Here is a 16,937-nt window from a genome sequence, read left to right as displayed (position 1 = left end):
TCATTTAGCCAATTGTCATTTGATAAAACAATTAACATTTAATTAATTGTTGAATTAAACGGACAAGTTATATTAGAAAAGCGGTGGACTTGGGAGTGTAATTTTTACGTTATATCTGCAAAACCTTAAATAATTCAAGTTGAGTAGGAGGCACAGGTGGCATAAATATAATATTTAAATGTAGCAGATTTTCCCAGAGAGTCCTACTTTCAAATATTCTTTTCTTCCATTGCACCTGTAATTATATTAATATACATCAAAACATTTGTCCAGATTTCTAGTACGAAAAATACAATCACCATGTTATGCAGTGAAAGGGGCCTGAATCTGGAGTCAGGTTCAAGTCGTGGCTCTGTCCCTTTGTGACCTGGTCAAATCAGGTTCTCTCTGAGCCGAGGTCTCCACACTGGTAAAATGGAAAATAAATACGGTAGTGATGGTGCCTTCTGCATCTTCTTTCTCGCTGGTAATTGTGAGGATGAAATGAGATTCTGTATTCCAAAGCATTTTTGCAGCTGTAAAGTGGTGCTGTCTTCCATAAGGCACATTCTACACTGAAGGGGGCATTGCCGGATGTTAGTTAGTTACATTTTTCTAACATACTGTGAATTTTCTCATGGTTGCTGTTCCTGTCATATCCAAATTATTGTTTTACTAGATATTGACGCCACATACAACAGCATTTTTATTAGAGTAAAATAAAAGCTCATTTTTAAAAGTTGACAACACCTCTAGTCCTGATTAGCTTCGGCTCAAAATAATTTTGGAAACTTTTCTCAGACTTCAGCTCACTTCTGCCAAGAGAGTTGACTGCAGAGGTGAAGCAGTTCTGATCTTCAGATGCCATGTTTATTGGTTCACAAGTTATACACAGTTTCTCCTTTTTCACTTTAATCTTAGTGATAGGTGTGGGTGTGGGGGTGGATTTTGTTTTTGTTTTGTTTTGTTTTTAATTTCAGTTCTGGCCAGGAATGATGGATGAACTCTCCGAGTTGAGAGAATTCTATGATCCAGATACAGTGGAGCTGATGAACTGGATTAAGTAAGAGGATTTTTTTTAACCTTTGAACTTTAAAGTACCTTTTAAGAGTCACTGTAGACCTCATTTGGTTTTTTGTTTTGTTTTGTTTTTTTCTGAATTAATTGTAAAGATACATTCATTGTCAAGGTTTTCTTTAAAACTTTATATTGGAAGTAATTTCTTTCCACTCAAGAAATAGTCTCTCCAACCACAATCCCATGAAGAAGGGAAAATACCCACATGGAGAGGGAAACAGACTCGGAGGGTGCATTTCAAACCAGTGACAGCAATGGAAATAAAGTTTTATACTCTCTGCCAATTTTATCTTGATGATTTCTTTTATTTTAATACCATTCAAATATTCTATTAATGCTGACACGTAAAAGTATTCTTTCCTTGTTAATCATTTGAAAATTATACAGTAAACTACAGTTAATTGGAGTCCTACTAGCTCAGTGCAGATTTCATTTTAACTAATCATATTGCCCACGCCTAGGCCTAGAGGAAATTTAAAATACAAAAACAAAGCTTTCCTCTCTTTGACGAGGTAATGCATTAGCATTGCACTGGTTCCTGTTTTTGCCTGCACTGTGTTGCTTTCCCTCAGCATTCAGCATCAGAAGGAAGTTTGTGTGTTTTGAAGCTTTGTTAATGAACCTGCCTCCCACCAGCAAAAATAAACTTGTCTACCCAAGCAGCATTCCTGTACCCTCTAATATGTATTTCCTTACTTTACAGCCAAAAAACAGCAGTGTAATTATTCACGTGTAAATAGATGTGGCAAATCTTGTGTGACATATTCTGAAAGCATCGACTGTATTGTCTCCATCACTTAGAATTTTAGTAGCCTTATTGGCACCTGCTCGTGACTAATGTTTACTAACCAGTACAGGTTAGCACTGCCTGTGTGTTAAGAGATGGTAAATGTTTGATAGCTTAGGTCTCTTGAGTGCAATACATGGATTTTATAGAGATTTATGTCTAAAATATATATGTGGCTTTGGTCCCAGTGTCGGACTGGGTTTGACTAGATGCAATGAGTATAATTTTTCATATATTTTCAGTGCTGAGAATACTAAGCAGTGCTTTGTCTTTATTTATTTATTTAACTTTAAATCATGGCACACAATTACAGAGTAAATAATTCCTTCAGTATTTATTGTGTGTAGGAAAAGAGGGCTATTCATATAAAGAAAAGCTAATTACTTTTGCATTAACTATAGTCACCTGGAAATTTATGGCATGTGCATCTGAAGGTGAGGCTGAGATTTTCTGTTTTTAAAATGGCACCGTTGATATGAGTGGTGCAGAGCACCCGCTGTCTGGTAGAATCCTGAAGGATCCTCCGGATCTGCCGGGATCAGCATTGTGACATCCCGGCTCCACTCCCAAGTCTTTAAGGGATTAATTTTAGCATCAGTAGAGATTTATTCCAGCAGAGCCCCAAGTAGACTTTGGCTGGGTTAGACTGGATGTACTTGTGGTCGGGCCTTTACTTGCATGCTTTTCTCACAGAACATTACTGAACGTTCTGGTTCTGAGAACCTGTGGATGAGAGGTTCTTCCAGGGGTGAGGAAGGCAGGCAGTCGGTCTCGTTTCTCTCTTTGGGGTCGTGGTCTTTGTTCCTCACGTTCTCCTTTTCCTGGCAGTTTCTCTCCCTGGGTATAGACACACTCTTTTTACTTTTTTTTTAAATTCTCAGCAACTGAAGGATTTGTATTGTTCCAGAAAAATTGGTTCCATTATGATCTAATTTTGCCTGTTTTCCCTTTAAATTCTTCACATCTAAATTATTGTTTTTGCAAAAATAGCTGCTAGGCATGTTGTGAAGTAAGCCTAAGTGATGATGAATGTATGCCAAAATAGGGTCTATTTAGACACAAAATGTATTTGTGTAAATCATCATTTAAGTCTGCTCTGGTCCATAGGCTTCAATTCCAAACACAAGTGAATGTACTTGATATTCTTTTAACCTGCCCTGATTTCTTCTGTTTTTGAAACATAGGAGCTACAGCTTGCACTTCCCTACTTTGGTTAGTCACACAGTGTTTGTGATATTAGTAGGTCTGAGCTGTGCTGTGGAAGGGCTGTGGCCTGAGGATACGTGGAGTGTATCTGAAAGTCTGTTGGACACTGTCTGATGGCAGCTGCCGGGCCTCTGGTGGGGACCTGGTCAGTGAGGGACGCCTCCTTCTCTCCATCCTTCTGCTTCTGTTCTCAGAGAGCCAGGCTGCAAACACTCACGTCTCTCCTTTGTCCAGGCAGTCATGACAGCATCTTTTAGCATGGGACGCAGCTTGCATTACAGGATGGCTGCCCTTGGGGTGAGTCAGGGTGAGAAACAGTGACCTACAGAAACCCCAGGGGACACCTGAAGTGACCCTCCATTTTGGCACAGGGCAGTTCTTAGGTGGAGAGTTGGGAAGAAGCTTACCTGCCGTCTCCTGGTCCCTGCTCCGTGCACTTGATGCTGGGACAGACCACACACTTGCCTTAGCATCACTCTTGTGCTCCGAGGACACTGAGCTCCATTTGGAGATTCTGTCTTTCCAGGGATTCACTGAGGGCTCCTCTGCTTGGAGGGTAGAGTGAAAGATTCCATCACTCCAGCGGGAGTTGGTGCTGTTCTTTTCTTTTGGAGGGACTCAATTATGACCTTTGATAGGCAAAACAGACAGCCTCAAGGGAAAATAAAGGACATTACTTGAGGATAACGCCTCTTAATGTGATCAGGATCATGCCGAGGGATTAGGTTTCTGTGAAAACATTGAAAGCCTTAATATATAAGGCTGTTTCATGTCTGAGGTTGTATACTTATTAATACGATGTAACAGGTATTTATTGAGCACCACCTGTGTATATATAGGACACTGTGTTAAACGTGCACACGTTGGGTGGCAATTTTAACTGCTTCACTAGAGTAAACATTGCACCTCATCTCAGCACTATTGTCTTCATTCCTTTCCTCCATATTCTTATTGTTGACTCCATTTTAAGATTTTTAGAGGCTTAACAGCTTCTGATGGAAAATTTTTGTTAGAGTTCTAATTTTTAGTAAGAGAAAATGTTGTTTAATGCTTTCCTATCTTTAGTTCCTTAGAGGAGTGGAGATTTAAATTTAAGTATAAAACCAAGATTACTTCAGGATTAAATTTCTCATGAATCTGCCAGGCATTTTGTTGAGATTAGGCCCCAGCATCTTAGAGGTCACGTCGTGCCCTCCACAGCCCGGCCTGTGCGTTCATCTGTTGCCTGCAGAGTCATACTGAGGAGCTGCACGCCTGTTTCCCAGCAGATTTAAATGGATATGTTCATAGTTACCCCTTTTTGCTGATAATGTTTCCTGGATACAAAGATTAAAAGCCAGTTGTTTGTTTTTCTGGTATCTCTTTCAACAAAACCCAGGCAGTACTTTTGTAGGTTTTGTGGGTGATTAGAAAGCACGTTTACTTCAGCAAGGCCAAATGTGCCAACAGTTGGTGCTTCGTACCTCGTTCCTTTGTGTCCTTAGAGTGTTTCATTTTTGGTTCCTGAGATTTTTCTGTGACATTCTGCAATTAAGATAGACAGACCTGTAGATGTGAATATTTTGAGGTGTGACATTTTGACTACTTGGCTTTAGGAGATTTTCACTAGAAATAATCTCTTTCCGGTGATGAAGCCTGCATGTGCAATATTTTCTCAGTGGAACTAAGAAAATAAACCAGACTTTCTACACATTTAGTCAAAGCAGAAAGAATTACTGTGTATTTTACATATGATGTAGGTTAAGTTCAGACCTTAAATGCCTATAAGCCTCTTTTATATTTAATGAGTGATTTTGTAGTATTTGCGTAATTCTATAAATTTTTTAAGTGTAGATAAAGCAGATGTTCACATATTATATATAATGCTCAGTTTACCCATTAGTTCAGCAGTAATTAACTTGAAGCTTAGAGCATCAAAAATAAATGAGATTATTTGTTCAAAATGCCATCAGGTCTTCCTGGGATGACATTTAAACTATATAATGTAAATCCGTTTGACCTGTGAGTCCTTGTCCTTATTTAGTGACATTTCTTACAGAATAAATTGTTTGCAGGTTGGGCAGCCTGCTATGGAGCTTGGCAGAGAGCTATAAAAACAAATTATCCTTTCATTTTATACATCATTTGTTCAAACATTGGTAAAAATTGCTTTGTTTTTCTGTCATAGAGAAGTGTCATTCAGTGGTTAGAAGCACATTAGCCGTCACAGACACAGGCCACAGACTGTGAGGGAGGAGCACCCAGCATGGCATCTGTCCTGCTGATGTAGGTTAGGGACAGGGAGGCCCTTTTCCCTTTGCCTGCTCAGTTTGCACAGAAAATATAGAATACACTGAATCTGGGTTTCTAAAGTTTCAAAAATGTGTGCTTGTTTTTCATTTTGCTCGTCTGTTTTACTTCTGCATTTGCCTTACAGGTAAACTTAAATCTATATAGCGGTGAACTATCCCAGATTTACCGTGGGGCTAGTGTAGAAAACCACATCACAGAGAATAGAGTGAATAAACAGCATCTCTGCCATGCTTGGAAGTCAATAGTTTTACTCATTTATAGGTGTTAGAGTACTTGCATTTTGCTGCTTTAAAACCAAGGACCTTAGTGAAAGACTGCTAACAATCCAGAGGGTTGTTGCACTAGGCGTTGAAGCAGATCACATTTCTTTTAAACTTTCTTACTCTTTACTAATGAAGCCAAATGTTAAAACATGTCACAATTGAATGAGCTTTATTCCATTTTTTCCTCAACTCCTCCAAGCAGTCATGTGACAGGTCACCTTGCTCTGCCTGGTGATGGCAGCTGCTACCCTGGGGGGCAAGGGACACTCAGGTGCCCTTCTTGCATACTGAGGAGAGAGGCAGTGTTTGCCACGGTCGTACAGTGTCTGATGTGTGTTGTTTCCAGCACAGCTAAAGGCCCACAGAAGGCATTAGTAAATATGTGGCAGACTAATGACTGGTTTATTCTGAAGTGTTCGCCTGAAATAGGAGCTGAGTCTGGCTCTGTGAGCTAGTAAGCTTCCTGAAGACGGGTATTCATACCACGTTTGCCAGTCAGCACGTAGTAGGTCCTCAGTAATATTTTTTGACCAAACAAAGAATAACTGTATAACTCCCCAGCAAGCAGTTCAGGACTTTTGACATTTTAAACCTTTGTGAACTATGTAATTCATTAAAGTACTATGATTATAGTCCAGCAGTGAGGCTGAAAGCTTGGTCATTAGCCATGAATAGAGAACAGGTCAGTCGTCCATCTCACACCCTGTAAACAGCTGTGCGTCTCCTTGACGCCACTTCCTGTTACATGTTCACAACGGTGATGCCAGGGCAGTCTTACGATCTGGATGGCTGTTATCTGGGTCTGCCTGGGGTACAAGAGCAGTCTGGCACTCTCTAGGCAGTAAGACTACACGGACCAGGATAGTTCACCTCCACCTCATGCACTGCCAGACACAGAGGCCAAACTCATTTTGTTCTGCATTCCAAGTCTGCTCAGTTCAGAGGACACACCCAGCCACTTCTTGGTATTAATGTGTGATGTTATTGTATCACTTATTGCAGTGGAATGGTTTATGCCAGTTAAGAGCATACTAAAGGAAGACTGGCTTGGAAAAATGATGGCATTTTCTTTAATATCCGTCCCTGGTCATTCTCTTTAGCAGTTACAGTGCACTGCGAGTGAGGGCAGCGCAGTATATATATATGACACAGACTAAGTGTTTAGTGAGTATTGATTGAGTTAAACTGGATTTTTGTGAAACCTTTCACTAAGGAACTCTGTGCACCTTCTCATGTCTTCATTTAAACCCTCCTCTTCCCCTGACCACCTGGCACAGATGTCAAAAATTCCCTGTGAATTGCTGGTTTGGGGGGACAGAGCAAACATCGATTTGTCCTTGTGTTCCTGGGTCTGGTTGTCAGAATGATGACAACCTGCCGAGCACAGCCGAGCTCATGTAAACCTTTCTCTGTTGTCATCCTCATCTGGGTTCTGACCTGAATGAGGGAGGATGCAGATTATGTGTCATTCCCTTGTGCTCACTGTAATTCCATCCACTTGTTTTCGTCACTTAGAAAAGCTCATTGGAATTCAAGTGAATGAGAGTGTCGTTGTTAGAAAATCTTGAATTTTTCAGAAGTAAATTATTCGTAAATGTTACAACTTGTACTGTAGGTTGTCTTGCTTGTGGACGTCCTCAGGCCTTTGTTGGATGGATTCATGCTGTAGTCTTAGCATTAAATTGGAATAAATAAACATCCTCATGGGGTATATGAATATGATGGTGCTTCCCTTAGACATTTTAGCACCAGAGCAAGTTTCATGCCCTGATCTCCAAAAACATTGAGGAGAATGCCTGCTCTAGCTTTTTCTGCAGAGTATGTTGAGTTTTAATGATTTCAATTAGACTTCTTCTCAAAACTATCTCCATCAGCCTAGCAGGCATAGACTCCTCTTTCTTAACACAAGAAGTTTAAATCAAGGAAATTCTGCACTGGGGAGAATCCGAAGAGGACCCATTAGGTTCTACACAATAAAATGACACCTTATTGATTTGCAAGTGACTCCCAGGTTTCCAAAAAATGGAAGAGAATTAAATTAAACTAGAATTCTTTTTTTCCGGGGTAGGGGGAGGAAAAATGCTTTCCCCATAGTCAGGGGAGTCTTTCCTGGTCCTCCATCATTGTCCCTCACACCCCGTGGGGAGGCAGAGAACCGCAGCATGGTGGTGACGGGAAAGTGAGGTCGTAATTTATGGATAGAGTGCCCTGTATCCCTTGAGATGCAGACAGCCTTTCATAGTGTGGACTAAAGGAAAGGAAGATATACATGCTTGTGTTTCCACGTCAGGAATTTTGTACATCCCCATATTGAGTAATAAGATACTTGCTATTTCAGAATCTTCTTTTCCTGTTCTTTTCTTTTACTAATTCTTTTTTTTTCTAAAAAGTAATTTATAGTAATATCTGTGATCTTTTTTCTTGTTTGAAACAAAAACCTTTGGAATTGACTCACGATCAGGAGTTGACTCACCATCAGCTGCAGTTTCGGGCTTTATCATTTGGTGCTTAACTCGAGGCAGCCCTTTAGTTCAGTGTAATACAGAAGGCAGTGGCAGTCTTATGAGTTCTTGTCTGTTAGAATCTGCCCCACTTGAGCAAGAGCAGGAGGATTCTGGATTCTAGCCTAGAAGACTTAGGCTCAGGAGATGCCCACATCCTAGACAAGTTGTTCTAAGAGTAAACCCATCAAAACAGTAAGTTAGAAGCTTCCCAGCCATTGTCAAAAACAGATAGGAAAAGTTTCGTGAAATAGTTTGCGTGCCAGTCGGAATCTCAGGCAGCCTCCTGTGCTTTTCCCGACCCTTAGCCCTTCCTCACATTGCTGGGTCCTGCTGAGAGTGTGATATTGTCTTCGTTGTTGTCTGTGAGGACATCTTGGCAGTGTGGTTAATTCAGACTCAAAAATCTTTTAGCTCTAACACTCCAAGAAAGGCTGTGTTCGCTGGAAGCATGCAGTTGCTGGCCGGAGTTAAGCTGTGCACGGGAAGGACCTTGACCAACCACCCGCACTATGAAGACAACAGCCTGAGAGAGCGAACCAAAGCGGTGAGGGCCCGTCTGCCTTTCCTCCCACCTTGTGGACCAGCCGTGGGCCTCCTTGTGTTTGGTAAAGCTGGGGCTTAGTGCTGCTTGTAGCTTATGAGGAGGAGTCAGAACCTCAGCACATTGTGTCTCCTGATTCTAGACCTCGACCTGCCCCACATCCGTTAAAGGTGTGCTGTTCAGGCCATACATTCCTCTCAGTTAAAAGAATAGCTGAGAAGAAAAACACCTTGAGATGTACGGAAAAGAGCATTTGAGAACGAAGCCTCAGAGCTTTTGAACTGGAGAGGGAAGGAAAAGGAGTAGAGGCATAATGGATACATTTTTTATGCATGATTTCGCGCGTGTGTGTGTGTGTGTGTGTTAATAGTTAATACAGCCACATAGTTCAAAGGGAATATAGTAAAAAAGTCTCCATCCCACCTCTGTCTCCAGCCACTGGTTACCCTCCCAGGAGATAGATGATGTTACCAGTTTCTTGTGTATTCTTCCACGGGTGTGTTATGCGTATACAAATGTATATATACACACATATTCATATTCTTTTCCCTCATTTTTACAAAGGAAGTAGCATACTACATCTTGCTTTTTTTGGCACTTAATATATTTCAGAGATCATTCCATAACAGTATATTAATAGCTTCCTTGTTATTTTTAAAGCTGCATGATATTTTGTTATGTGGATATAGCCTACTTTATTTAACCATTTAGGTTGTTTCCCTGTCTTTTGCAATTATATAAACAATGCTCAAAATAATAAACTTGTATATGCATCATTCGCACAGGTACAAGTGTGTGTCTATCTGTGCCTCAGGTTCTTAGAGGTGCAACTGCTGGCTCAAAAGGGGTAGATATTCCTGAGTCACCTCTCTACTGCTTCTACCAATTCACATCCCGGCCAACAGTGCAGAAGAGAGTACTTGTTCCCCTTAGTCCCCACCAGCAGTGGTTTCAAACTTTTTAATGTTGTATATCAGTCATTTCTTAATCTTGGTTGCTGAAAATTTGTTGAAAAGTCTTGTTTGGGGGTGAGATTTAACTAGCCTAAAAGCAAATGATTTTTACTGAATCCTTTTTTTTTTTATGAGAATTGTCTAAACTAGATTCCTGCTAAAATGGCAATTTTTCAATTGGCCCAAGTGTTCCGGATAGCCCCAAGTTAGCGGAAGGAAGGAGGGAGGGTACCTGGCTCACCAGATGCAAAGTTCAGCCGGGAGGTGGCCTACACTGCTTAGACTCGAGGAAGATGCGGAAAAGACTTGTCAGCTGCACAGGGAGTGCTTCTGTGCTCCACCCTCTCCAAGATCCTGTCCCTGTCTAGGTACTGAGTTTATGCCCTGAAAGCTGGTGTCCTGAAGGTCCTGGTGCCCTTCTGCAGTCCGGACCTTTGGGTCCTTGGAATGCCTTCAGTCTGAGGCCCGGCACTGGACTGTAGGTAGAATGATCTCACGGTTTTAGCAGTGGAAAGCTCCCTGCCATTTCACCCATCTGTACAGACACATTGAATTAGGCTCTCAGAACCCAATCTCTTAAGTCAGAAACATCATTAGAAGTCAGGGGGCAACAAAGGAAGCAGCACTTCTCTTCATTACCCCCAAACACACAACACACAATCTTTTGCCAATACCAAGTCCCAGAATATAGGGCGCTCACCATCTGTGCGTTCACTTAACGTGTATGACGCTGGTGATGGATGGGAAGGTGCTGCCTCCTGTTGAAGTGCCACTGGGGGCTGCAGCTTGCTCTTCCTCCGGGAGGGCTGAGAGAGCGACAAGTGTAGGGGCTCCTTCTGGTCAAGCAGGGTGCAGCACAGCAGCGGTACAGCAACGAGTGCTGCCCCAGCCTGGGACCAGGGACCCTGTGCGGGTCCTTTTCCCCGACTGCCGTTATCAGAAGCTGGGTCTCCTGACATTGTATGTCCCCAAACTGTACCACCACCCCAGTTGACCCTTCTAGTCTAAAGGTCCCCTTTTTTTTAATTCATGTTTTTTATTGATGTCATAATAGTTTATAACATTGGGAGATTCCAGTTGTACATTATTATTTGTCAGTCACCATATAAATGGGTCCCTTCACCCCTTGTGCCCACCCCCCAACTCCCTTCCCCCTGGTAACCACCAAACTGTTCTCTCTGTCCATGTGTTAGTTTATCTTCCACATTATGAGTGAAGTCATACGGTGTTTGTCTTTCTCTGTCTGGCTTATTTCACTTAACATAATACCCTCCAGGTCCATCCATGTTGTTGCAAATGGGACAATTTTGTCTTTTTTTATTGCTGAGTACTATTCCATGGTATATATATACCACGTCCTCTTTATCCAATCATCAGTCGAGGGACACTTGGGTTGCTTCCACGTCTTGGCTGTAGTGAATGATGCTGCAGTGAACGTGGGGGTGCATAAGCCTCTTTGGATTGTTGATTTCAAGTTCTTTGGATAAATACCCAGTAGTGGGATAGCTGGATCATAAGGTATTTCTATTTTTAATTTTTTGAGGAATCTCTATGCTGTTTTCTGTAGAGGCTGCACCAGTGTGCTTTCCCACCAGCAGTGGATTAGAGTTCTAAAGGTCTCTTTTCTAAAGGTCGGGACTGTGTCTTATGTACTCAACTGTGTGATTTGCCTTGGGGAAGCGTTCTTAGAATTGGCCTCTGCTGATGAATATATTCATAGCTCGAAATAATAATTCTAAATCCATATCTATTTGGTGTCTGAGTCCAAGTGTATTCAGCAGGACTGACTGTTCCTCTTCCCAAGGCTAAGCGATACAGTATTCTTTTGGGAACTTCCCCCCACGCTCCAAGACTGCAGGTGAGGGAGGGCAGCAGTGGCCTGTGTGGAGGAGCTGGGGAGCTGGGGTCTAGGTCCCAGATTCAACCCCGTGGGAGGTTCCATCGTTACATGTTCCTCCACTGACTTCCTGGCAGTTGACTGGTCTTTTGCCCTATTCCATTTTCCTCTCATTTGAAGGTTTATCAGATATATGCCAAGAGGTCTCCAGAGGAGGTGCATGCCCTCCTGAGGTCCTTCGGCACTGACTACGTGATTCTGGAAGACAGCATCTGCTATGAGCAGAGGCACCGCCGGGGCTGCCGGCTGCGCGACCTGCTGGATGTCGCCAATGGCCACGTAAGCACATCATCTCGCCACATGTGGGAGCCTCCTGGAGAGCATAGGATTCCAATTTGAATCCTAAGTAATGTAATGTTTTTGTACGTTATAGAATTATATTATGAACGGAGGGTTCATTGTTCTCTCGCATTCTTCAGAACTCCCTACCTGGGCACTTGAGTGACTGCCACGGGCTGGGCGAGGGGAAGTCGAGAGGGGAACTCTAGGTCCCCATCTGCACATCAGACAGAGCACCTCTGTCTTTAGCTGGTTTGAATCATGAGGCTCTGCATAAAATTTATTTTTCAAGGATTTGACTGCTAAAATCAAAAGCAAAACCTCAGCCTTTTAAAACCACTGCTCCATAGCATCATTTTGGCTCGTACATGAACAACTGTGACAGCAGTGCCCATCTCCCCTCCCAGCCCTGGTGGTGGATTCCTGGTGGTGGATTCCTGCTGCTCTGCCTGCCCACTCGTGTTGGGTGTCCCCTTTCGTCCCCTGGCACACTTCCACAGAGGTGGCTGTCTGTGATCAAGGGTGCACTCCAGAGCAGAACAAGCTGTTTCTCCTTCCTCCCTTCCGAGAAAGATCTTGGAGCTTGTGTCAGGATAGTTATAAAATGAGTGGGAAAAAATGGTAAACCTAGCCTAAATCTGAAAAAAACTTGACTATACAAAATTTGAGATTCAGAACACTTATGATCTACTCTGTTAGCAAATTTCAAGTATACAACACAGTGTTATTAACTGTAGTCACCACGTTATACTTTAGATCCCCAGAAGCAATGCACCTTGTGACTGCAGGTTTGTCCCTTTGACCAGCACAGATGTGTGAATTAACTTGATTGTGGTGACATTTCGCCATGTCCCCGTATATCAAATCGTCAGTGGTACACCTGTAATGTATACGATTTTATTTGTCAATTATGCTCAAGAAAGCTGCAGGAAAAAAGAGTATGAGATTCAGATTTTTGTCCAAGGCAAATAACTGTTCATAACTATCTTGAAATCAGGGGAGATGAAAACCAAAGACATGCATTTAAATTTTGTTGTGTGTAACTTTTTCTAACTAGGCCATCCAATGAGTCGGAGAATTTTCTCTGGTCACAGTAATCCTTCTCTGTATTTTATTTCTGTGAGAGGAGAAGTGTAGTACGTTGCTAAAAACAAGGAGATCCACATTCTAGTTCTGGCTTTGCCACTGAAGGTGCTCATTGTGTGGGACTGAACTCTCCTTCTCAGCTCTGGTGTACACTTCTGAAGGGGAAGGGGTGGACGCGAGGATCTCCAAGTAGCCGTTGACACTGAAATAATATCATTTAGGTTCACTAACATATCATTCTTTCAAAGCCCAATACATTTTCCCACTTTTGTTATCTCTCATAACTATGATTTTTTTTTTCCAAATTGTTTTTGGCTTTGTTTTGGCTTTAGATGATGGATGGCCCAGGAGAGAATGATCCTGATTTGAAACTTGCAGGCCACCCTCGCTTCTGTGAAGAGATAAAAAGAAACCTGCCTCCCTACGCAGCATACTTCACTCGAGTGTTTCAGAACAAAACATTCCACGTTTACAAGCTGTCCAGAAACAAGTGACAGAGCTTTCTGCTCAAGCTCTACTTTTGATAGGTGAAACCCCATCAGAGAGAAACTGAGTAGATAGCATTTCACATGTAGTTAGGCAGCTGCTCCTTACAGCTCTGATATGAGCAAGTCTACAGATGTTTGCACAGCGTCACCATCTTTGAAAGCATCTTATATAAGCTTAAGTCTTTTTCGTCTTGTCTCATTAATGTTCTTTAGCCTAAATGTTCTCAGCTTTCTAAGAGTGGTCTAGAATTTTGTTGTGGGGGAACAGTAAGTGTTCCATAGGTAGCCTGAACAGCCGCATATCATGTTGGAAATCCAGGGCCTATTCAGGATTTGACATACTTGTAATTTTCAGTTGACTTAAGACAGCTATGGTTGAATTGAATTGAGGGGATGCATAATTAAGTTATTTAATATCATTTCACTAATGAAGACCAATTGGTAGCTTTTTTAAAAAGCTTTTTATTGTCCTGTTTCACCTAAAAATTTTATAATGTTTTCCAAGTGTCGTGCTTTTAATATTTCAAAAAAATCATGTCAAGTCTTTGTATGTATCTAAAACTTTTTGTTGTGCTCTGTCTGCAATGTAATGCATAGCACCTCAGTAGTGTGTGTCATGTGCCGTTTGTGTGTGTGTGTGTGTGTGTGTACATGCGCATGTGCGTGCATGTTTTATTGCTGGACACAGAAAAGTCTTAGAAGTTCCATACTGTAAGTCCTTAAAGGAACAGAAATGTTACATAGCCAAGTAGAATTTGTTACTGTTTAGTATTGTTTTAAAACCTATTGATACTATTTAACCTATCCTGCAAGTAAGAAAATTTTTCTTTATTTCTTACTCATTTAAATTTACTGGGTTTGCAAAATTTTGTAAACTTTCTGTTTTTAGCCTTTGTATTTTCTACAGCCTAGAACCTTGCAAAGTCTGAATATTTTTTAAATGTTGTATCTTAACTGATTCACTAATACAATATTTTTGGCAGAGAGCATTTTCATACCAAGTTTGATTTGTGGTCTCCAATCTTCCTGTGAGGGCCCTGGTGGCGTTTTCCTTTTCCATACTAAACAGTAACCAAGTGCCTCTGAGTCATGCTGATTCGTAAACAACGAAGAGGGTTATGTGTACCTGCTCAAGAATTTTTGGTAATTGCTGTTATAATTAATTTCTAATGATGGGAACTTGTAAAAGTTGCTGATAAGAGCATATCGTGCATTTAATTAAATCAAGATGGCTAATGAAATTACCTTCCTCCCCTCTTCTTGCCAGTTGGAAATGATGTAATGTTCCTCCTTGCAGCTGTGTTGAAGTAGATTACCATAGGCATCAAGATGGCTATATCACATGTTCCAGTGATCTTATACTCAGTTACTGCTTACTAAGCAGTATTCAGAGAGAAACTTTACCCTGTCATGTTGGACTCAAGGATAGTTGGCTTTTATCAAAACTTATTTAAATAAAAAAATTGACAGTAGCTGGGTTATTACATTATGCAACTGAAACTCCTGAATTATATCTTTCCTGTATCCCTTAATAAGGTTGAAGACCACTGCAGTTTAGAGTAATACAATAATAAAACATTTTAATCAGTACTAGAACTTCGATGAAGCCAGTAATGACGCATGCCCATAGTCGCTGACAGCATGGGGCAGCGCCTCCTGCGGCCAGTGCCTTACTCCAGTGGACACCAAGCACATGTAAGGTACAACACGTTGGACTGTGTCGTTTCGTTTTTAATATCCTCTGTTACCTCCTCAGATATATTTGTTTATTTTAAATATTCCTATATGCATTAATCTAAGCATTTGGGTATTTGGAGTCTCAGTATACAAGAAAGATGTACTTAAATTTTGATGCTTGTCATCACCGCATTGATGGCATACAGTAATCTTCATGTTTAGGTGCCATTGTTGCCAAAACATTGAATGTTCAGTCTTTAGTGAAAAATACAAAGTGCCAAAAAAATCTCGCAAGACAGAATCCGTGCATATACTCTTTCCAAGACACTGTGACCATGTATAGTAGACATTTTTGTTTCCTAATGACCAAATCTCTCAACGAATCATGTTAAATATTTTTAGCACTTGTCAGTATTCTCTCTTATGACCTTCTCATTGGAGTACACGGGGGGGAAGAGGGACAGCGACTGACTCCTGGCTCTCTACCAAGCCAAAGCAAGGGACTGTGGCCTCAGCTCCCGCCGCACAGATCACAGCTCTCGGGGGCTGTGTTAATATTCAGTAATAGCCTCAAATTGTGGCTGTTTTTTATGGCTAGAATAACCACTTGATTTTGCTTCCAAGTTAGCATTCAGAAGAACCTCTAAGTACAATAAGTGCTCTTAATTAACCTCTGCATCTGTGACTCGCCAGATCCCTTGACAGTCTCCATCCCTCTTGTAAGCTGACTGCCCTCCCTTGAGTACTGTGCCCACACTGAACTTCTCTGTGCGAGTTCTGCTTCCTGCTGTGGGTACACAATTCAACACACATCTAGGAAATACAGGTGTAAAAAGAAAGGATTATTTCTGCAAAAATTAACTGGGATGCTTTGGTAAGATTTGATAAAGGTTGACTTGGTAATAAAAATTGCTGTTAATTAGGTGTGGTTGGGAAAATTATACTGGGAAAACATAAAATTCAGGAAAATTTCTGAGCTCATATTGCTTCATAGATTTATTTACATATTCATTCCACCTTTAAAAAATCTAGACTGATCAGAAGGTATTAAAATGTACCCAAATCATGTTGTTAATATGATTTATGCCAGAATAGAACTTCAATCACTGGACCCTTATGCAAAGGAAAGGCCTTGGCTTTACATCAAAAGATGAGCCAATGAATGTACAATTATATGTTTAAAGTTAAGATTCCGTACTGTAACCTGCTTCCTCCATTAAATGGCCAACTACTGATACTGATCACAGTGGCTAATAGAGATTCTGCTGTAGTCGAAAGGTTCCAGTCACTTTTTTTACACACTTAAAAAAATAGGGACTCGTTTTAGATGTATTAGCCAGAAGCATAATTAGGTGTTATCTAGGCCATTTGTTGTCCACTTAAAGATGATTTTCTTGACCTTTGTGAGATCAACTAGATAAATTTGTGTGTGAGTGGGTGCTGCCAGATGGCAAGGACATATGTAGATATCTGGTCTGTATCTTTGCTTCACAATAACTAAACATGTTTATTCTGATTCCACATGAACTTTGTCTAAGACGTAACAATTTTAGTTCATCTTTGGCCAAAGCCTACCTGAAGTAACATAGAAATATTCCATTTTTTAAATTTCATTTAAACCTGGAAATCAATAGGAAAATATTAAGATGTTTTCAGATCATGTATCTTGGTTAATATGCCCCCAAATGCTTTATGTATGACAACATTTTGGCCTAGAAGAAAGTCCTTGTCTGTTCATGGAAAAAAAGAACTTTCACGATGAGAGAGTGGCTTACTTTCTTGTGGCGTTGATTTTCTGTATTTAACATCCTGTGGCTAAAATCTTACACAGAGCTTTTATAGTTTGTTGTACTGAATTGTATGGAGATTATATACTGAATAAAGCTCTTTTAAGTTACACAAAATCAG

The 16,937-nt window shown here is 41.0% G+C and overlaps 1 protein-coding gene across 5 annotated transcripts in view; it reads left to right on the top strand.

The window, feature by feature from the left end:
• The window catches only part of DPY19L3 (dpy-19 like C-mannosyltransferase 3), a 78,677-nt gene extending 64,081 nt beyond the window's left edge, over window positions 1-14,596 (top strand). For all 5 annotated transcript variants that reach the window (XM_087421862.1, XM_087421859.1, XM_087421863.1 and 2 more), the window contains 4 exons: window positions 960-1,042; window positions 8,520-8,652; window positions 11,620-11,778; window positions 13,197-14,596. In XM_087421862.1, coding sequence (XP_087277988.1) covers window positions 960-1,042; window positions 8,520-8,652; window positions 11,620-11,778; window positions 13,197-13,358 — 537 coding nt within the window. In that variant the 3' untranslated portion in view covers window positions 13,359-14,596. The remainder of the gene's footprint in view (window positions 1-959; window positions 1,043-8,519; window positions 8,653-11,619; window positions 11,779-13,196) is intronic.
• The last annotated feature ends 2,341 nt before the right edge of the window (window positions 14,597-16,937 follow it).

This window comes from Ceratotherium simum, chromosome 33 (assembly GCF_057802395.1).
Source record: "Ceratotherium simum simum isolate JZ-2026a chromosome 33, ASM5780239v1, whole genome shotgun sequence".
NCBI classification, from domain to species: domain Eukaryota; kingdom Metazoa; phylum Chordata; class Mammalia; order Perissodactyla; family Rhinocerotidae; genus Ceratotherium; species Ceratotherium simum.
The sequence above is the reverse complement of the archived record's forward strand: the minus strand, read 5'-3'. Positions and strand labels throughout refer to the sequence as shown.